Raw genomic sequence first — 23,604 nt, forward strand, 5'->3', positions numbered from 1 at the left:
GGAGCATCGGAGTCTGAGGGGTGACCTTATAGAGGTTTACAAAATTATGAGGGGCATGGATAGGATAAATAGACAAAGTCTTTTCCCTGGGGTTGGGGAGTCCAGAACTAGAGGGGCATAGGTTTAGGGTGAGAGGGGAATGATATAAAAGAGACCTAAGGGGCAACTTTTTCACGCAGAGGGTGGTACGTGTATGGAATGAGCTGCCAGAGGATGTGGTGGAGGCTGGTTCAATTGCAACATTTAAGAGGTATTTGGATGGGTATATGAATAGGAAGGGTTTGGAGGGATATGGGCCGGGTGCTGGCAGGTGGGTCTAGATTGGGTTGGGATATCTGGTTGGTATGGACGGGTTGGACCGAAGGGTCTGTTTCCATGCTGTACATTTCTATGACTGTAACTCCAAAACTTTTGATCAAGTAAAATAAATAAGTAAAACAATTGTTGCCGACTAATGACTGATTTGAGGGGACACAAGACACAGGAACAGAAGTGGGCCATTCAGTCTCTCATGTCTGCTGCACCGCTCAATTGGATCATGGCTGACCTGACAATCGTCAACCTCACTTTCCTGCCTTTTCCCCATAGCTGTTGAATCATTTCCTGTTAAAAGATTGTCTATTTCAGCCTTGATTATACTTAACAGCCCAACCTTTACAATCTTCTGTGATTCCACAGATTCATTACCTTCTGTGAGAATAAATTCCTCATCTCTGTCTTAAATGTGTGACTCCTAATTCTGACATGATGCTGTCAGGTCGTACACTCTCTCACAAGGAGAAACTAACTTTCCACCTACACTGTCAAATCTCCTAAGAATTTTGTATGTTTCAAAAAGTTTTCCGCCTCACTGCAATGAGTACAGGCGCAACCTCCTTAATTTCTCTTCATAAGAAAGCCCCTTTATACCCATAATCAATCTTGTGGCTCATCCCTGGACTGCCTCAAATGCCAGTACAGTTGGTTCTGAATAACACGATAATTCCGTTCGCTTGCAATCTCGCTTTATAGGAAAATCACGCAATAGCCATGCCATTTCAACTAAAGGGATCAGCATCGTGTTATAGTCAATACAGGTAAGGAAAGTTCACATTCTACAAATAACAATTTAAATTTTTGAATTCGCATTGAAGTAACATGCATTATAGCAGAACAGACTATTTATCATTTCTTAGAAAAGATTCCGAAAACAGTTAGGGTATTCTAACTATTACCTTGTATAGTTTTAAGAAACCTCCCTATTTTTATATTTCATTCTGTTTGAAATAAACTACCTAGCTTAGCTCAGCTTCAATGATCTGACAGTTTGACACTACTGCACACAAAAAAATCTTTGGAGGATAGAATTTGTTTACAGGTTTAGTAGTAATTTACAAACATATTAATTATAAATTGTTCAGCATGCCTGTCAAAGAATATAAACAACTGTTGCTCTCACCTTCTGCCAATCGGGGTGCAGGAATGAAGACATACACCAAGTCACTGAACTCACTAAAATCTCCATTGGCAATCTGTTTACATCGGAGTCTGATCTCATAACCCTTGCCAGTACTGAGTGCATAAACTGGATGAGAGGTTGAAAAGGCCTCAATCTGTCACATGAAAGGAAACAAGCTCAGTTAATAGCAATCAACCATTGAATAATAAAGGTCAAGAGGCACCTTACAGGGCAGATGGCAAGGGGGCCTGCTCTGATAGTCAGGAAATGCTTATTACAGTCATGGTCCTCTGACTCTGGAAGGAGACTATTCCCAAAGAAGTCTTTAATAAGGACAGCTCTCAATTCGGATATGCTGAAGCTTGGTCTCTAATCAACAAACAGAGACAATTTCAAATATCTCTATTTGTACCTCTCTGAGGTTTACTTTGGTTTGGGCAAGCAGTACTCTGCACAGCCAAAATGCAACATATTTTTCAGCTAAGGTATACTTCATGCTACTTGAAGCACAGTTTTTATTGGCAAAGTACTATGGATGCTGGAAATCTGAAGCAATCACAGAATGGTGGAGAAATTCAGTAGGTCTGGCAGCATGTGTGGAGAGGGAAACAGAAGTAATATTTCGAGATTGGTATGTCTCTTCTTCAGTTCTCAGACTTTTCCAGCATTGTCTGTGCTTGTTTCAGCTTATTGTACCTTAATCTTACTCAGCATTTACACAGAATTATTTATTCTTTAAATTCATCCATGGGATGTTGGCATCATTGGCTGAAATGGAATTTATTGCCCGTCCCTAGTTGCGCTTGAGAATGTGCTGTCTTGAACTACTGCAGTCCATGTGCTTTAAGTAGACCCACAATGCCAGTAGAGAGGGAATTCCAGGATTTTAGCCCACACCAGTGATGGTGAGTTGCTTGGTGGGAACTGGGTGGAGGGGGGGATTGGGAGGGGGGGGGGGGTATTTTTCTGTGTTAAGCTGAAAGAAAAATCATAACTGAAGGTATTTAAACATACCGAGTCCCAATGGTTACTCTCGCTGGCTTTATATTGTATCTCATACTTGAGAGATATCCATCCATTCCTAATATCAGCAGTAGGTGGCGCTTCCCACAAAACCTGGATGTCAGCGAGCAGTCCTGACTGACTGATATTCAGCAGAGTCCAGTTCAGTGCAATCGGAGGATCAGGTTTCACTGCCAAGAGGAGGGGGAAAAGATTAATCAAATAATCTGATTTGAGAAACTCACCAAAACCTCCTTGATTTCTTCTTGATATCTGTTTTTCCAAAGCCCTTTTGACAACTTTCTCAACCTGTTGTGGGCAGCACGGTGACACAGTTGTTAGCACTGCTGCCTCACAGCGCCAGAGACCTGGGTTCAATTCCCGCCTCAGGCGACTGATTGCGTGGAGTTTGCACATTCTCCCCGTGTCTGCGTGGGTTTCCTCCGGGTGCTCCGGTTTCCTCCCACAGTCCAAAGATGTGCAGGTCAGGTGAATTGGCCATGCTAAATTGCCCGTAGTGTTAGGTAAGGGGTAAATGTAGGGGTATGGGTGGGTTGCGCTTCGGCGGGTTGGTGTGGACTTGTTGGGCCGAAGGGCCTGTTTCCACATTGTAATGTAATCTAATGTACTGATCGTTTCTGATGAAGTCATAGAGTCCTACAGTATGGAGACAGGCCCTTTGGCCCAAGCTAGTACGTGCCAACCGAAATATCCATCCACACTAGCCCCAATTCCCTACAGTTGGCCCATATCCTTCTAAACCTTTCTTATCCATGTATTTGTACAAAGGCCTTTTAAATGTTGTTAATGTACCCGTCTCAGCTACATCCACTGGCAGCTCATTCCATATGCATACCATTCTCTGTGTAAAGAAAGTTGCCCCTCAGGTTCCCTTTTATTCTTTCCCCTCTAATCTGTCCCTCTGTCTTCTAGTCCTCAATTCCCCAACCCTGGGAAAAAGACTGAGTGCATTCATCCTATCCATGCCTGTCATGATCTCATACACTGCTATAAGACTCCCCCCTCAGTCTCCTATGCTGTAAAAAGCTTGTACAACCTCCCAAAAACTCAGACCTTTGAGTCCTGGCAACATCATTTTAAATTTCTTCTGTACTCTTTCTATAGCAAGTTTGATAAAATCCTTTCTATAGCAAGGTGACCGAAATTGAACACAATACCTCAAGTGCGGCCTCATCAACGTCCTGTATAACTGCAACATAACTTCTCAACGCCTTGACTGATGAAGGTCAATGTGCCTTCGTCACTTCCCTGTCTACCTGTGATCCTCTTTCAGAGAAGTGTGCACATGAACTCCATGGTCCCTCTGTTCCAGTACACTCCTTAAGGTCCTACCATTCACCACGAAACTCCTAACTTGATTTGACTTTCCAAAGTGCAACACCTCCCTCTTATTTAAATTAAACTCCATTTGCCATTTCTCGGCTTACTTCCTCAGCTGATCAAGGTCCTGCTGCAATTTCTGATAACCTTCCTCACTGTCCACAATACCTTCTATTTTCGTGTCACCTGTTAACTTACTAACCATGCCTTGTTCATTTTCATCCAAATCATTGATATAGATAACAAACTGCAATGGGCCCAGCACCAACCCTTGAGGCACTCCACGAGTCACAGGCCTCCAGTCCGGCAAGCATCCTTCCACTATTATTCTCTGTTTCCTATCATCAAGCCAATTGTATATGCAATTACCTCCCCCAGGATTCCATGTGATCTAACCTTCCAGAGCAGCCTACCTTGTAGAACCTTATCAAAGCCTTACTAAAATCCATATAGACTACATCTACTACCCTGCCCTCATCAACCTTCTGGGTCACTTCATCAAAGAACTCTAAAGGTTTGGGAGGCATGGTCTCCCATCCACAAAGCCATGTTGACTATTCCTAATCAAACCCTGTCTTTCCAAATGCATATATATCTTATCTCTCAGAATCTTCTGAACTAACCCACCACAGATGTTAGGCTTACTGGTCTCTAATTCCCAGGTTTTTCTTTGCAGCCCTTCTTGAATAAGGGCACAACGTTCACTCTCCTCCAGTCTTCCAAGATCTTACCTGTGGCTAACGATGGTACAAAAATATCATCTAGGACCCCTATAATTTCTTCTTCAGCCTCTTGCAGTGTCCTTGGATGTATTTGGTTAGGACCAAGAGATTTATCCACCTTCATACATTTCAATAGATCCAACACCTTCTCTAATGTGTTATGGACTGTCCCCAAGATATTACCACTAACTTCCACAAGATCCCAAGTCTTCGTGTCTTTCTCCATGATAAACACAGAGGAGAAATATTTCACTGAAGGCCTCCCTCTCCATAACTAATTTAAAATTAATAGAGTTATGGTCTCTGATCCCAAAGTGCTCCCCCACTCTCACCTCCATGACCTGTCCTGTCGCCCAAGAGTAGGTAGTTTTTGCCCCTTCCTGAGTAGGACTCTCTATATACCGCTTGAGGAAACATTCCTGAACATATTTAAATAATTGCACCCCATCTGAGCTCTTAACATAGACTGGGATGAAGAAAATTAAAATCCCCTACTATGACTACCCTATTGCTCCTGCTAGTCTGCCGAGTCTCCTTGCATATTTGTTCCTGTTATTCCCGTTGACTATTTGGGGGCCTAAAGTACAACCTCAACAACATCACCACCCCCTTCCTATTTCTTAGCTGCACCCACAAAGCCTCACTGGATGATTCTTCATTTATGTCATCTCTGATTACTGCTGTACTACTCGTCTTAATCAAAAATGCAACTCCCCCTCCCTTCTTTCCACCAGCTCTGTCCTCCTAAAACATCTGTACCCTGGTACATTAAGCTGTCAGTCCTGTCCCTCCCTTAGGCATGTTTCTGTAATGGCTATAATATCCCAGTCCCATGTACCGAAACACGCCTTGAGTTCATCGGTCTTACCTGTCAGCCCTCTCGCATTGAAATAGATGTAATTTAATCTAATAGGTATTCCTTGCTCCTTGTCCTGTTCCAGCCTGACCTGTCTCTTCACTTTACTATTTTTGAAAGCTTATTGGCCTGACATATTAAACTCTGTTTCCCTCCACAGACCTGCTAACATTTTCCAGCGTATTTTGTTATAATTTCAGATTCTCAGCATCTGCAGTATGTAACTTTTGTATTACCGCCACCTTCGATCATTTCTGCACAGATACATCACACTGTAAACTTTTGCTATTAGTTCTGTCTTACAATCTTATACTCCACAACCACCTGATGAAGGAGCAGTGCTCTGAAAGCTAGTGCTTCCAATTAAATCTGTTGGACGATAACCTGGTGTTGTGTGATTTTTAACTTTGTACACCCCAGTCCAACACCAGCATCTCCAAATCATGGTTATCAGCCGTTTTTGTTGGTTCCATAGTGTGGTGTTTATTCTATTGGTTAGCAGTGGTGTGGGGTCACACTCCCTCTGTAGGTAGGTGTTAGTATCTATAAGTAGTTTCTCTGCTTTCTGAATATATTTGGTTTTGTCCATAATTCTGCCTTTATCAGCTGGTACTATGATTATGTTCTTGTCATTTCTGAGTGTTTTTCTGAGTTCATGGCTGGTGCAGGCAGGAACTCTGAGAGGTTTGGAATGGGAGCCAGTGGAAAAACAGCAGGGGTGACTGATGAATGGTCTCAATCTTAGTGACCAAGAAGTCCAGGAGTTTCTCACAATTTTTCTTGGAGGTGATGGTGGATAAAATGGGGAGAAAGCTTTAAGATAAAAAGAGAAAATGCTGGAGAAACTCAGCAGTTCTGGCATTACCTAACTCTGAGGAGTTTTTGGATTCAAATTTTAATTCTGTTTCTCTCTCCACAGATGCTGTTAGACCTGAGTTTCTCCAGCACTTTCTATCTTTATTTCAGATTTCGAGCACCTGCAGGACTTTATTTTCACTTGAGGACTTTAAGAACAAAGTTGCAGCAGAGAAAGAAATTATGGATTATCTTTGGATTTTGGAACAGATTGGAACAGTGCATAGGTTTAGCAATACAGTACTTTAAGAGCTGACTATGGATTCATTAAACTATTTATTCACGGTATCCTTTCACATCTGCATTCATTGGAGTTGAAGAAGGGTTTTTTAAAAATTCATTCGTGGGATATTCGTGTCGCTGGCTGGCCAGCACATATTGCCCGTCCCTAGTTGTTCTTGAGATATAGGGGGATAAGCCAGGCTGAGACGGTGAGAATGAATGCGTTTGGTTAAGTAAATCAGTAGCTGCAGGAATGCATAGGTGGACAGAGGCTCAAAGGCTGATTGAGATATGATTTAAGTGCAGTTGTAAGTGAATTGAGAGATATTGCTGTGGTAGCACGTTTCTTATTGACAGCCCTGGTTTTATTAAAATTGGGGACTTCTTAACTCCGTTGCTCATCATTGTTCCAATATGTAAAATGCCACTCCAAAGGCATCATTCAAATGTAAATTCTTGTGGATGCAAAGTGGAAACCACTCAACAATGCCTGGAACCAGTCAAGCACATGGTGGCATGGTGGCTCAGAGAGTCCCTCACAGTACCAGGGATTCGGTTGCGATTCCAACCTCGGGTGAACGTCTGTGTGGAGTTTTGCACATTCTCCCTGTGTCTGCGTGGGTTTCCTCTGGGTGCTTTGGTTTCCTCCCTCAATCCAAAGATGTGCAGTTTAAGTGAATTGGCCATGCTAAATTGTTCAGGGATGCGTAGGCTAGGTGCATTATGCACAGGTAAACCTAGGATAGGGAAATGGATCTGGACGGGTTACTCTTTGGAGGGTTGGTGTGGATTTGTTGGGCTGAAGGGCCTCTTTCCACATTGTAGGGATTCTATGATTCACAGTTGAAATGCTTAGTGAATTTACTGGATGGATTTCAGAAAGACACTACATTAATTGAAATTGGCTGAACTCATATCAGACACTTTTTGTTTCTCTGCATCTTTGATTAAGCTTCCAAAGGGCCAAACAGGTGTTGACTATGCTCCCACTTCTCAATTTACATGTATTTGGAAAGGCAAGGGCTGATTAGGGATAGTCAATATGGCTTTGTGTGTGGGAAATCATGTCTCATGAACTTGATTGAGTTTTTGAAAAGGTTGTTATTGGACCCAATATACCGGCCACTGCAGCGGACAGCTGAAACTGACAACCGGAAGCAGCAGGGACAGGCCACTATAAATGCCGGAGGAAACATCACAGAAGCGCTTCACAGGAGGCTCCCAAGTACTAAGGATGTTACCTAGACAGGGGATGAAACGTCTGCAACACAAATGCCCAGCTTGGTGAACAGAACCACAACAACGAGCACCCGAGCTACAAATCATCTCCCAAATTTTTGATAAAGTAACAAAGAGGATTGATGAGGGCAAAGTGGTGGACGTGATCTATATGGACTTCAGAAAGGTGTTCGACAAGATTCCCCATGGGAGGTTGGTTAGCAAGATTAGATCTCATGGAATACAGGGAGCACCAGCCAGTTGGATTCAGAACTGGCTTGATGATAGAAGACGGTAATTGGTGGTGGAGGGTTGTTTTTCAGACTGGAGGCCTGTGACCAGTGGAATGCCACAAGGATCGGTGCTGGGTCCACTACTTTTCATTATTTATATCAATCATTTGGATATGAACATAGGAGATATAGTTAGTAAGTTTGCAGATGACACCAAAATTGGAAGTGCAGTGGACAGCGAAGAGGGTTACCTCAGATTACAACGGGATCTTGATCAGATGGGCCAATAGGCTGAGGAGTGGCAGATGGAGTTTAACTTAAATAAACGTGAGGTGCTGCATTTTGGGAAAGCAAATCTTAGCAGGACTTATACCCTTAATGGTAAGGTCCTAGGGAGTGTTGCTGAACAAAGAGACCTTGGAATGCAGGTTCATAGCTCCTTGAAAGTCAGAGGTAGATAGGATAGTGAAGGTGGCTTTGGTATGCTTTCTTTTACTGGTCAGAATATTGAATACAGGAGTTGGGAGGTCATGTTGCAGCTGTACAGGACATTGGTTAGGCCACATTTGGAATATTGCATGCAGTTTTGGTCTCCTTCCTATCGGAAAGATGTTGTGAAACTTGAAAGGATTCAGAAAAGATTTACAAGAATGTTGCTGGGGTTGGAGGATTTGAGCTACAGGGAGAGACTGAATAGGCTGAGGCTGTTTTCCCTGGAGCGTCGGAGGCTGAGGGGTGACCACACCGAGGTTTATAAAATCATGAGTGGCATGGGTAGGATAAATAGACAAAATCTTTTCCCTAGGGTGGAGGAGTCCAGAACTAAAGGGCATAGGTTTAGGGGGAGAGGGGAAAGGTATAAAAGGGACCTAAGGGACAACTTTTTCATGCAAAGGGTGGCGCATGTGTGGAATGAGCTGCCAGAGGAAGTGGTGGAGGCTGGTACCATTGCAACATTTAAAAGGTAGCTGGATGTGTATATGAATAGGAAGGGTTTGCAGGGATATGGACCAAGTGCTCGTAAATGGGACTAGAATAGTGAGTTTTGAGAAGATTTGTAGCTCAGTTTGGGGTTCTGGATATAAGTTTACTCACTGAGCTGGAAGGTTCGTTTTCAAATGTTTCGTTACTATATTCAGTAAGATCATCAGTGAGCCCCCAGTGAAGCACTGGGGGTATAGCCGCTTTTTATTTGTGCATTTATGTTTCCTTGGGTTGATGATGTCACTTCCTTTTTTTTTCCCTCAGGTGGTAAATGGCATCCAAGTCAATGTGTTTGTTGATAGAGTTCCTTTTGGAGGGCCATGTTTCCAGGAATTCTCACAAATTTCTCTGTTTGGCTTGTCCTAGGATGGATGTGTTGTCCCAGTCGAAGTGGTGTGCTTTCTCATCTGTATGTATATATACTAGGAGAGTGGGTCATTTCTTTTTGTGGCTAGTTGATGTTCATCTCTCCTGGTGCCGGGTTTTCTGCCTGTTTGTCCAATGTAGTGTCTATTACAGTTCTTACAAGGTATTTTGTAAGTTACATTAGTTTTGCTTGTTGTCTGTATAGGGTCTTTCAACTCATCACTCTCACTAGCATCTTTACATTCAGATGAGGAAGGACACCACTTCAACTGGAACAACACATCCATCCTAGGACGAGCCAAACAGAGAAATGTGTGAGAATTCCTGGAAACATGGCACTCCAAACGGAACTCTATCAACAAACACATTGACTTGGATGCCATATACCACCTCCTGCAACAAAAGAAAAGGAAATGACATCACCACAGGAAATGACATCACCAACCCAAGGAAACCTAGACACATAAATAAAAAGTGGGCCATACCACCAGTGCCTCACCAGAGGCTCACTGATGATGTTAACTAGTATGGTGACAAAAGGTTCTGAAAATGAACCTTCCTGCTCAGCGAGCAAACTTACATCGGGACTAGATTAGATTGGGTTATCTAGTCGGCATGGACGAGTTGGACCGAAGGGTCTGTTTCCGTGCTGTACATCTCTATGACTGACTTAGCTCAATTGATCCTTAATCCTTTATTTACACATGTTGGGAAAGCTAACTATTTTAGCACCTACCCACTCTCCGTAATATGGGGGTGAGCTTGGGGTGTGGATGAGGTGGTGCACTGGAGTGTTGCCCTTTTTTTAACAAATAATATCCAGGGTGTAGTGTCCTAGAGATTCAGGCAACCATCAGCAACATTCATGACCAAGAGTTACAGTCCAGATGTTAATTCATGTTTTGTATTTTCAATTAAGCTTGGTAAGGATTACACCTTCCATTATTTTACAGTTCCAAAACACTATGTACTCAGGAGCAGTTCTCACAGATTGGAGGGTGGGAAATGTAATCCCACCATTTAAAAACAAGGATGGAGAGGAAAAAGCAGAGAATTAGACTGTTGGCTTAAATCAGTCATGAGAATGTCTCACTCATCCACCTCAATAAAAGATGTGATAACAGAACACTTGAAAAGCATTAACAGGATTGGACAGTCAGCAGAACGTTTCTGCAGCTACTGATTTGCTCAAACGTATCCACACCTCCAGCTTGATATTCTAGTCCGTAGGTAACCCATAGCTCTGTTTCAGACTGGCCATTGCCCTGGGAACATCTTTTCTCTTCCCTTCAGTCCAGCGGATGTTGAGTTGAAATGGATGACAAGATTAGTGGACTCACTTCCACATCTGTCTATACAACTTGAAGTGCTATGGGGTCCTGCTTTCTCCTGCTAAAACTTCCAGAAGTACAGCTGACCCTTTGCTTCTGAGTCTACTACATGTTGTCTTCTTAAACCCACCATCTCCACTCAGACCTCCATGTGATGAGTTTCTGGAGAAAGCTGAAAGATCTGCCCAACTGCTTCATATCTTTTCAGAGGATATGGGGAAGGGGCAGAAGGGCAGGGCTCAGGGTCAAGATCAACTATGATTATGGCACAGCAGACTTGACAGGTTGAATAATCTCCTCTCACTCTTAGGTTATCTTGTTATTCCCTCCCTTGCATTAAGCCATTAGGCCAAGCTTCCTCTGAAGCTCCATTCTGCCCTGATCCTGAATTTGTATGTTTTACTATTTTCACACTGAACTCCCTTCATATCCTTTCACAGCTCAATGTCTCCATGAAACCCACCTTTATTTTCTTTATTCCTTCATGAGATGAGGGTGTGACTGACAAGGTCAGTATTTGTTTTTTATTCCCCAAAAAACACTATTCCCACTAAACCGCTGATCATCCAATGCCCTCTCCTGGTCTGCATGTTAGACAATAAATGAAACTCTCCTTTCAGGCATTATCCCTGTCTCCTTTTAAATCAGCCATTATCACCCAATCCACTGACTAAAACTACCGCATGACTCCACATTCTTTGCAAACTACTGCCCCCATCTCCAACCTCCCTTTCCTTTCTGAACCCCATCAATATGTTGTTACCTTCAAAATCTGTGTCCCCCTTTTCTGAAAGTCCAAGTTTGAATCCCTCCTATCAGGTTTCTCTTCCTATCTTGGGACTGAAACGGGTTTTAACGTCACAATTCACATCCTGTAACTGCAGTAAAATTTCTTCTCTGGTCCTTTTGACCAGTCTGCAGCGTTTTTAAAATTCATTCACGGGAATGATGGCATCGCCCATGTATTGTCCATACCCAATTGCCCAGAGGGATGTTAATAGTCAACGACAATGCTGTGGGTCTGCAGTCATGTATAGTTCAGTCCAGGTAAGGATTCCTTCCCTAATGGACATTAGTGAACCAGAATATGTTTTTCTTGACAATTGACAATGGATTCATGTTCATCATAAAACTCTTAATTCCAGATTTGAATTCAAATACCATCACCTGCCATGGTGGGATTTGAACTCAGGCCTCCAGAACATTGCCTCGGTCTCTGGATTAACAGACCAGCAATACTACCATTGGGCCCATTGTCTCCCATTTGACACAGTGACGACCACCTCCACCTCTGTGTTCTCTCCTGTCATGTCCAGGCAGGTGAAACTGCTCTCAACAGAGTACAGCACTGAAAATGTGTTGCTGGAAAAGCGCAGCAGGTCAGGCAACATCCAAGGAGCAGGAGAATCGACGTTTTGGGCATGAGCCTTTCTTCAGGAATGAGTACTCAACAGAGTACATCCTTGCTGTCTCACTGTAGCCGGACAATCACCTACAATGGTTTCTCTTCCAGCTCGCATGCCATTCACTCGGATCTATCCTTGTCCCTTCCTATTTCTCTTTGCGTCACTGCACCTCAGTGACATCATTGGAAAGCAAAACATTCAGTGTTCAGTGTTTTTTGGTGACACTTGTTATATGGCCAAAGGGCATGAGAAATGTTGGATCAGCCATAATCCTACTGAATGGCAAAGCAAACTCAAGGGGCTGAATGGCCTACCACTATTCCTATTTTTGATGGTCTTCAGTGCTAGATGAGCAGAAATTCCCTCCAACTAAACATGGGAAGTCTGATCCATGCTCCAAAATCTATTACCCATCTACTGACTTTGCCCCTCATCCTGGTAAGTCTGAGATGATACCAAGTTGTTCACAGCATTCAACTGAGATGAGCTGCTGACCATACATTTGAGCCAGCTCAAAGGCTGTCTACGCCTCTGTAACATCACCTGACTTCACCCTATCTCAGTTCAGTTGCTGCTGTAACCCTCATTCATGTCTTCCTCACCTCAAAATGACATTTGGAGCTGACACTGAGAATGTTGTTACTCTGCTAGGTCCCTTAAAACTGACAAATGGATCGGTCTTGGATGAACACAAAACATTGTTCAAATTAGACACTGAGTTTACAATCCCAGTCCCTTGACCATAATGAGCTTATTCAATTCAAATTGTTCAATGTAATGAAAGGTACAAGTCCTCTTGACTAAAAATTATACATTATATTTCAGATACAGTGACTTGTAAAACTTAAGTTTTGCTGAAGAGAGACATGCTCGTGAAGCTTTTCTCTTGAACTTGCAAGATAGATGCAAGGAAACAAAATTTTAAATGGGAAGAATAATTTATACCACTAACTAATCAGCTCCCTGTTTCTGTAAATAAGGTGGATGTCTGACAAAGAGATTTCTCCCATTTCTGAGCATGTTTGTGTTCCATCTCCAGATTCTGCTGTTGTAATGATTTTATTATTTTCTTGTTCTTTAATGGGATATTGGCACTTGCCAGAATTTTGTTAGTCTTCCTAGTTGCCCTTGGAATGAGTAACCTGCTTGGCCATTTCAAGGGGAAGTGAAGAGTTAACCACATTGCTGTAGGGCTGGAGTCAGACAACATAAGGACAGCAGATTTCCTTCTCACTAAAGGACATTAGTCAGGTCCTTTTTGACAGCACTCAATGATAGTTTCACGGTCACCTAATGTTATGTTCCAGATTTATGCATTGAATTTAAAATTGCACCAGCTGCCATAATGGCATGTGATCCCACATCCTAGACCATCAGCCTGAGTTTCTAGATTACTAGTCCAGTGATATTACCATTCTGCCACCATCCTAAACCATTCTCTCAATGCTTTCTCAAAGAACAAGTAGGAAGTTTATTTTACCAATGTTATCAATGGAGAAGCAGCGTTTATCGAAAGTGATGTTCTGATCCTGAATCTCTGATTTGAGCTGTACACAATACGAAATCCAGATTGAGGTGTAGGTTTGGTTGAAGTAGCAGATGCTTCCATTGTGCATGTATTTGGGACATTCTTTCCAGTCAGCATTATTCCTGAAGGAACATTAATCTGTTAGTGTCTTATGTAAATATGAATCATTCTAAAACATTACACAACTTAGCATGGATTGATCATTGACTGTATATTCTCATAAGACACACAAGATTAAATCAGTACCTTAACACATAACGAACTATTAATGCACCGAACATAAATTTCAGCAAAGCAATCTGCAGATACCAATTCTCAGATATCTGCATAAAAGGCAATCAACTGTAAACTACTTCCACATGTCAGTCTTAACATTCATCCAAGATCTCATACCCCTCTTCCCACTACGTTTATTGTGACTCTTGCTCAGATTCATTGAGTATCAGGATTTTCTCATTTTGAAACAATATTTTGGATTTATACTTTAGCCAACTGTTCCAGTAGAGTTAACACTGGCATCTACCCAATAATGTGGAAAATTGCCCAGATACACAAAAAACAGGACAGATCCAACCTGGCCAACTTCTGCCCCATCAGTCCACTCTCAATCATCACTAAAATGATGGAAGATGTCGTCAACTATCAAGCAGCACCTGCTCAGCAATGACCTACTCAGTGACTCCCAGTTTTGGTTCCGTTAGGACCATTCAACTCCTGACCTCATTCCAAGCTTGTTTCAAACATGACAAGAGAGCTGAATTCCAGAGGTGAGGTGAGAGTGACTGCTTATAATGCATAAGACATAGAAACAGAATTAGGCCATTTGGCCCATCGGGTAACTTCTGTGATGAATCTTTTTTTAAAAAAATTAAAGTCAGAGTGCTGTTCTGAAATGGTGACTAAATGCAGCTGTTGTCATTAAGTAGGTGACTGCAGAGCCCAGCGGTATTAATGGAAAGGTACTTCTCCAATTTTACAACAGATAGACGATAAGATATAAGAGCAGAATTAGACCATTCAGCCCATTAACTCTATTCTGACATTTAATTATGGCTGATATGTTTCTCAACCCCATTCTCCTGCCTTCTCCCCGTAACCCTTAATCCTGTTACCAATCAAGAACCTATGTATTTCTGTCATAAATACACTAAATGACTTGGTCTCCAGAGCCCTCCACAGCAATGAATTCCACAAATTATCTACCCTCAGGCTGAAGAAATTCCTTTACATCTCAGTTCCAAGTGGTTACGCCTTCACTCTGAGGCTGTGCCCTCAGGTGCTAGTCTCTCCTATTAGTGGAAACGTCTTCTCCACATCCACTTTATCCAGGCCACTAGTTTTTTGTAAGTTTCAATCATTACCAGGTCTGAAGTGGGGATGTTTGGCGATGATTACATAAAGTTCAGCACCATTCAGTACTTCTCAGAAACTGAAGCAGTCCATGTTCAAATGCAGCAAGAATTGGGCAATATCTGAGCTTTGGCTGATAAGTGCAAGTCACATTTGCACCACTCAAATATCAGGTAGTGATTGTTTCTTATTGGAGAGAATCTGTTGCTCTTTGACCTTAAACAAACTCACCTTCACTGAATTCTCCACCACAATCATGGGGATCATCACTGTCCAGAAAATGTACTGGAACAGCCATATAAATACTTTGGATAAAAGGGTAGATTGAAGGCTGAGAATCCTGCAGTAAGGAATTGACTTTCTGACTCCCCAGATCCTATCCACCATCTTCAAGGCACAAGTCAGGAGTGTCATGGAATACTCCACATTTGCTTGGATGGGTGCAGCTGCAACAATATTCAAGCAACTTGACACCACCAAAGAAAAAAAACACATGCGCAAACATTCAGTTTACCAGTGATGCTCAGTGGCAATAGTTTGTACAATCTACAAGATGCATTGTAATAACTTGAGGCTCCTTGAACAGTACATTGCAAAATAATGAACTCTACCACCTAGAACATCCATAGCAGCAGACATAGGGGAACACCACCACCTGCAAGTTGCCATCCAAGCCACTCAGTATTCTGACTTCAAAAGATATCACCTTCCCTTTAGTGTCACTGGGCCAAATGGTACCATAGCTAAAAGGATTTGATTACTAATGTGAAACAGAGTATATAAATAAAATGTCCTTTTGGGTTGTCATGCTGTAACTGATAGAATGACATAAGGATCATGGCTCCGCCTCGTCTACTTACAGTCTTTATGAATGTTTTGGATGAGGAGACTGAATGGTATGGTGGCTGTATTTATCAAAGTCATAAAAATATGTAAAAGTAAATTGTCAAGAGAAAGTAGAGTGGATGCAAAGGGGTGCATGAGAGGGTAAGTGAGTGAGAAAAAATGGCACATTGCAAATAAGGAATAAATGACATGAATAAATACGATTGTCTCCATTTTGGCAAGAAGAATAGAAAAGCGGTATGTTATTTAAATGGAGAGAGATTGCAGTATTTAGCAGTACAGAGGGATCTGAGTGTCCTGGTACATGAATCGCATAAGGTTAGCCAGTAACTACAGCAAGTAATTAGGAAGCAATTTGAATGTCAGCCTTTATTGCAAGGGTAATTGAATATAAAATTAGAATTGTTTTACTGTCACTGCACTGAGCCTTAGTGAGACCACACCTGTACAGTTTTAGATTAGATTACCTACAGTGCAGAAACAGGCCCTTCGGCCCAACCAGTCCACACTGACCCTCCGAAGAGTAACCCACCCAGACCCATTTCCCTCTGTCTAGTGCACCTAGCACTATGGGTAATTTAGCATGGCCAATTCACCTAACCTGCACATCTTTGGACTGTGGGAGGAAATCCACGCAGACATGGGGAGAATGTGCAGACACCACACAGACAATCGCCCGAGGCTGGAATCGAACCTAGCACCCTGGTGCTGTGAGGCACCAGTGCTAACCACTGAGCCACCGTGCCGCCCATTTGGTCTCCTTATTTGAAAAAGGATGATTTAGAAGCAGCTCAGAGTAGGTTCACTCTACTGGTTCCATAGATGAAAAGGTTTGTCTTATCAGGAAAGGTTGAACAGATTGAATCTTTACCCATTGGAGTTTAAAAGAATGTTGAGATGATCTTGAAACACAAAGGATCCTGCAAGGACTGCTTACGGTGGATGCCTGATGTTTCCTCTTGTGGAGGAGGCTAAAACTAGGAGATATTGTGTATAAATGATAGGCCTCTCTTTTAAGATAGAGATGATGTGGGGTTTTTTTTCTCAGAGCCTTGCAAGAGGGTGAAATTCTTTTCCTCAGAAGGTAGTGCAGTCTGGGTAATTAAATATTTATCCCAGGCTGAGTTAGGCAGATCTTTGAGAGTCAGGGACTCGAGGGTTAAGTGGGCTGCAGACAGCAAAGTGGTGTTGAGACTACAACAAGAGTAAACAGAGCAGTCTACATGAGTAGACTCAAAGGTCCAAATAGCCAGCTCATGTTCCTATGTTCCCAGGTAGAACTTTGATTCGGGACAGATTAAACTTCCTTCTACTCTTTTAAACTGAAAATAAAGCACCCTACACACTGTCCCCATCAAATACTTCCAGGATAGGTACAGCATGAGGTTAGATACAGCGTAAAGCTCTTTTACACTGTCCCCATCAAAAACTGCCACTGTAAACAATGTTGAATTTAAAAGACAGTCAGAGATTTTTTTGTAATTAACAATAAATTTTAACTTGACAGAAGACAGCTTCTCTCCAATGCTGCAGTTGGCAACTTTGCTGGACATCACTGACCAGGCATGCCTTTCCCTTGTCGTACAGAGGGTAGTTAACAGTCAACCATATTGCTGTGGGTCTGGATACACATGTAGGCCAGACCAGGTAAGGATATTCAGATTTCTCTCCCTGAAGAACATTAATGAACCAGATAGACTTTTCCTGACAATCAGTAACCGTTTCACACTCCTCAACAGAATCCTAAAACTAGATTTTTTTATTGCATTCAAATTCTACTATCTGCCATGGCAGAATTTGAACCTGGGTCTCCAGGCCATTACCTGGGTCTGGGTCTGTAGATTAATAGCCTAGTGATAATACTGCTAAGCCATCATCTCCCCAAAGCCTTATGGCCTTTATAAATATGGTAATTATCCTATCTACTCATATCAACATGTAATTCCAAACTGCTGATTCAGAGATGTATTAGTATCCTATGTGAAAAAGACGTTAGGTACAGATTAGAAAGGATATGTTAACTTAAATCATTCTTCATCCTTTAATTGTACCCTCTCTCATTGATAACCTGTGGGAATAATTAGATCATCCCTTATTAGTTGGAAAATATTGATCTAAACGGTGTGCCATTCAGTGCAACATTGTATATTTGTACAATTTTGTTGCTTATTCTGACTGTAAAGATAGAATAGTACAAGTAGTAATCTGATGGACATGGAGAACGATGGTCCATTGATCATTCTCAAAGCTAAAGATTTAATTTTATGAAACAGAAAGGCAGCAGTGAATTGCAGTGCAGATCACCTGGTGAGACAAACTCAAATAAAGGGCTTTATTCTTGATGTGGAGGTGTTGGACTCGGTGGACAAAGTCGGAAGTCACATGATGCCAGGTTATAGTTCAACAGGTTTATTTGAAATCACGAGCATTCAGAGGCTGCTCCTTTGTCACCTGATGAAGGAGCAGCACTCCGAAAGCTTGTGATTTCAAATAAACCTGTTAGACTGTAACCTGGTATCATATATTCTTGCTGGTTATTAGGGTATCACTGGCAAGGCCAGCATTTGTTGCCCATCCCTAATTACCCTGGAACTGAGTGGTTTGCTCAGCCAGTTTAGGAGGGCAGTTAAGACTCCAATCCATTGCTGTGGGTACGCAGTCACATGTTATCCAGTGAAATCTTTTGGTATTCTTTCATGGATATCACTGGCATGATCAACAACTCCTCTTCCCTGCCTCCCCTACTCAATACAGCATTTAGCCCTCCCCACCACAGCTTGTAACCCTTAATTCTCTCCGTAGTCAAAACCCTGTTCAACTCAGTGTCAGCTATACTCAATGACGCAGTCTGCACTGCTCATGTTTAGTTTGGTGAATTCCAAAGATTAATGCCCCACTGAATAAAGAAATTTCCTCTTCATATCCATCTAAAATGGGACCCCCTCCCCCATTATTTTTAACTTACGGCCTCTGGATTCACCCCCAGAAAAACATCTTCTCAGTGTCTAACCTATCAAACCACTTCAGAACCCTATTTTTTTCCAATAAGACTAGTTCTCATTCTTTTAAACAACCATGGCTCAACCTATTCAACATTTCCTCAAAAGACCCAGACCAATATTTTGAAATATGAATTGAAATCAACTGATAGAATTCAAATTAAATTCTTAACTTTGGAATTGAAAGATCATCTCAGTGATGGTGACCATTAAGCCAACGACAACGTTGTAATAAAAATTTGGTTTATTTAAGTCTTTTAGTAAGGGAAATCTGCCAACCTTACCTGATCTGGCCTCCATGTGACTCCAGACCTACAGCAACGTGGGTGACCTTGCCCTCTGAATTGGCCAAGCAAGCTATTGAAATTCTGGTCTTACCAGTGACATTTCAAAGACGGAAGAATGGCTGCTGAAGTAATTGAGCAAATTGTAAACTAAAGGCTAGGAGGCAATTAAGAGTTTGAGATGTTAACAATGAGGATCAGTATATAAGGTGCAGATTTTTTAATGGACTTGGATTTTATCAAGGTTTTTGATTATTTGGCAAACTGATCAAAAAAAAACAAGTGCTAAATTGAATTATGAATTACTTCAGATGCAAAAAGCAAAGACACTGACACGTGTTTTTTTGACTGGGTCGGAAATCACACAACACCAGGTTATTGTCCAACAGGTTTATTTTACCTGACGAAGGAGCAGCACCCCGAAAGCTTGAGATTTCAAATGAACCTGTGGGACTTTGTGCATTCTAGTCCAACACTGACACCTACACATCATGGCTTTGTTACGGAAAAGTATTCAATGGGGCTCTGCAATGCTGTGTAACGGGCTCCCTGTTTTTCAAGGTGGTAAGCAATTATTTCTCAATATGTATTACTGTTTAAAAATGCTTGCAGATGATATGAAAATTGACCATGTGATTGCAAGAAGAGAAATCATCAGAATGATCAGGCAGGCAGACAAATAGCAAGTTCATTTAAAAACTGGAAAAGTTTTTGTTTTAATAAATTTGTTAATTGTGGTCGCACAGGCTAGACCAGCATTTATTGTTCATCCCTAATTGCCCAGAAAGTGGCTAAGAGTCAACCACATTTCTGTGGGTTTGGAGTCACACATTGAACAGACCAAGTAAAGATGGCAGATTTCCTTCCCTGCTTCAAGGATATTGGCAGACACAGGGTTTTTACGACAATCAACAGTAGACTAGCTTTTCCTTTCCAGCTTTTTACTGAATTCCCTCCAGATTTTTATTGAATTAAAATATCACCATCTGCCATTGTGGGATTTAAACCCATGTCCTCAGAACATTAGCCTGAGGTTCTGGATCGCTAGTTTGGTGACATTATTATTGTATTGCCACCTCCACCAGAAGCTGGGGGAAGTAAGACAAGGAAATGCATGATAAATGGTAGAAAATAGACAGACTGGAGAAAGAACACCTCACCTTCCACCTTGGGACCCTCCAGTCACACAGAATCAATGTTGATTTCACCAGTTTCCTCATCCTAACCTCCCCCCCCCAAACCTTATCCCCACCTCGGCACCACCCTCTTGAATTGTCCTACCTGACCATCTTCTAACTATCCACTCACCCTCCAATCCAACCTATCACCATCACCCCCCATCTTCATCCACCTATAGCATTCCTAGCTACCTTCCCCCCAGCTTCACTCCCCTGCCATTTATCTCCCAGCCCCCTTGGGAGCCCCACCCCACATTCCTGATAAAGAGTTTATGCTCAAAATGTCGACTCTCCTGCTCCTCTGATGCTGCCTGACTGGCTGTGCTTTTCCAGCACCACACTCTTTGACAGAAAACTGACAGAATAATGCATATAGTTCTGATCACTGTTGCAGGAAGGATGTAATCACACACGAGAGGGTAAAAGCAGATTTATAATGATGTGGCCAAGACTGGACATATCAGCGATGAGGAAAGATTGGAGAGGCTGAGGTTGTTCTCCTTCAAACAGAGGAAGCTAAGGGGTGATTTGTTTGAGGTGTATAAAATGATGACTGGCCTATTTCCATTAGTAGAGAAGTCAATAACCAAGGGCCAATGATCTAAATAATTGAAGAATGGATTGAAATTTAGTATTTTCACCCAGAAAATGGTGGGGATCTGGTATTTATTTCCTGAAAGGGTGATTGAGACAGAAACCTTCATAATGTTAAAATGTATTTGGATGTGCACTTGAGATGCTTTAACCTCCAGGGCCACAGAACAGGTACTGGAAAGTTAATGAATTTGAATAGCACTTTTACTGTTAGTAGAAATACAATGAGCTGAACAGTCTTCTATTGCACCTTAAATTTTTTAATTTTCGAACAAAATAAATGCAGAACTTCATGTTTCTCTCATGCACAAATCAGCTAATTGTGGGTGACACAGTGGCACAGTGGTTAGCACTGCTGCCTCATAGCGCCAGAGACCTGGGTTCGATTCCCACCTCAGGTGTGGAGTTTGCATGTTCTCCCCGTGTCTGCGTGGGTTTCCTCTGGGTGCTCCGGTTTCCTCCCACAGTCCAAAGATGTGCAGGTCAGGTGAATTGGCCATGCTAAATTGCCCATAGTGTTAGTTGTAGGGGTATGGGTGGGTTGCGCTTCGGCGGGTCGGTGTGAACTTGTTGGGCTGGAGGGCCTGTTTCCACACTGTAAGTAAAGTAATCTAATCTAAATGTAAATAATCTAATCTAATTCTCCTGAACATCAAAAATTACCAGGGCTGTAAAAATCAGAAGCACAAAAAACTCACCCCTTTGTATAAAAGAATCTCAGTCGCCTTCGCTCTGTCAGATTCTGATAGTTTCCAACACTCCACCTGCACGTGAAGGTCTCCTGTTCTGGTGAGCGACATTCTGTTATCCTTGGCCTTTCCAAAGGGACTGGAATAGAGAAGAGAGACACACTAGCAATAGTGTAATACAACAGAAAGTACTGTAACCATGCACTGGCAATGCAATTGACCTGATTCCTCAGACATATAATAGCACACATCTGTTTGTATGTAAAGAATAACTGAACATACAAATAGTGGATTCAATCCTGAAGCCCTGTCCTCCATTCACCCTATAAAGCAAGATTCTGTCATTACATCAGCTGTTTTCTGATGAACATCATTAATGAGTCAATTCTAGATTGATATACCATCAGTTTTAATTTCATCCCTATCAGAGGTAAACCCTGTTTTCTCCCAGTGCCTGACCCACTGCTGAAAAGCATTAGGGCACGGTTTCACACATGCCAACTGTGCTCGAGTATCCCATCCTAAAGACACATTCCTCAAATTGGCATGCAGCAGGGGAATGGGGAGAAGGCTTGCCTTGCTCAGTTGATGTTTCCTCCATCTTTTGAAAATGTCTTACAGACCAGGAAACTGAGGAGGAGAGAGGTTGACCTGCTCTCTGGAGGAAGAGTGCACCGTGCAAATAGATTTTGGAGAATACAAAATACCATTTAGAATAGAAATTTCAAGATTGTCTTTCTTATTCATGGTTTAATCAACGTGGTTTGTTTTTGAAACTCAACTCACCTTCTACTGATTGTGACACTGGAAGGAACACTTTTAAAATGTTGCTAAATTCGCTGAAATTGCCAATGTTGGGATATGTGCTTCGGATTCGGACCACATACTCTTTCCCTGTTGCAAAGTTGTAGAGTGGCTGAGGTGGATGCTGGTGTGGCAAGGTTTCAATCTGTGAAGACAAGGCAATTCAGCAAAGGACACAGCGTTAACTTGGTTGCAGGAAACAAGACTTAGAAAACATGTTATCTAACACTAACTCTTATCAACATGCATTCCATTTTAGTGAACAAAAAACAAACAGGTGTCTAAATGTTCCATAATAAATACCAATACCATAGATATAGGTCCAGTTATGGTCACGGAATGCTCACGGAATGCTCAAATGGTCAGCCTCCCTCTCCACTTATTTAATCTTCTGGGGGGACATAAATAAAAGCTGAAAGCCTTGAAATCACATCTGACCTCCCTACTGAGGAGTGAAATTTAAAGTGAAATTGGTATTCTAACCAATCAGTTGTTTGACTTCAAGTGTTACACTTGCTTTTCTTTAAAATGAGAACCAATATAATTGTTGTGGTTCTGTTCGCCGAGCTGGAAGTTTTTGTTGTAAACGTTTCGTCCCCTGGCTAGGCGACATCATCAGTGCTTGGGAGCCTCCTGCGAATACCTTGTATAGGTTATCCTTTTCTTCTTCTCTCGTGAATCGGATTCCTGTGAGTGTGGCGTTGATGATCCGGTGTGTTTTTTCTATTTCCGTGTTTTTAATGATTACAAACGTGTCATCGACATATCTGACCCAAAAGTACCTAAAGGATTACCTAAAGTACACAAACCAGACATCCCATTCAGACCCATAGTATCACTGCCAGGGACACCATCATACAAACTGGCCAAAGAACTACAACAGAAACTGAAACACCTGGTCAGCGGATCCAAACACTCTATACAATCAACACAGGAATTATTGGATATCATCAGAAATATACACATAGACAAAGAAGAAACCAGGACGCTGAACCTATCAACAAAGACGGCATACTTAAACTACTGGAATTGTGCCTCACAACACACTTCACATTCAACAACCAAATATACGAACAAATCAACGGAACACCCATGGGATCACCAATCGCGGGACTCATAGCAGAGGCAGTTATGCAAAGGTTAGAACAAACAGTCCTACCACAAATTCAACCCAAACTCTGGGTCAGATATGTAGATGACACCTTTGTAATCATTAAAAACACAGAAATAGAAAAAACACACCGGATCACCAACGCCACACTCACAGGAATCCGATTCACGAGAGAAGAAGAAAAGGATAGCAAACTCCCATTCCTAGACGTGATGGTACAGAGAACACCAAACGGAGAATTCACCAC

General features: G+C 42.0%; 1 protein-coding gene across 4 annotated transcripts in view; it reads right to left on the reverse strand.

The window, feature by feature from the left end:
• LOC122556529 (growth hormone receptor-like) overlaps nucleotides 1-23,604 on the reverse strand; it is a 209,908-nt gene that overhangs the window by 29,733 nt on the left and 156,571 nt on the right. For all 4 annotated transcript variants that reach the window (XM_043703291.1, XM_043703317.1, XM_043703300.1 and 1 more), the window contains 5 exons: nucleotides 22,229-22,391; nucleotides 21,452-21,581; nucleotides 13,455-13,624; nucleotides 2,453-2,631; nucleotides 1,439-1,592 (listed from right to left, as the gene is read on the reverse strand). In XM_043703291.1, coding sequence (XP_043559226.1) covers nucleotides 1,439-1,592; nucleotides 2,453-2,631; nucleotides 13,455-13,624; nucleotides 21,452-21,581; nucleotides 22,229-22,391 — 796 coding nt within the window. The remainder of the gene's footprint in view (nucleotides 1-1,438; nucleotides 1,593-2,452; nucleotides 2,632-13,454; nucleotides 13,625-21,451; nucleotides 21,582-22,228; nucleotides 22,392-23,604) is intronic.

Source organism: Chiloscyllium plagiosum, chromosome 2, assembly GCF_004010195.1.
Source record: "Chiloscyllium plagiosum isolate BGI_BamShark_2017 chromosome 2, ASM401019v2, whole genome shotgun sequence".
Classification (NCBI taxonomy): domain Eukaryota; kingdom Metazoa; phylum Chordata; class Chondrichthyes; order Orectolobiformes; family Hemiscylliidae; genus Chiloscyllium; species Chiloscyllium plagiosum.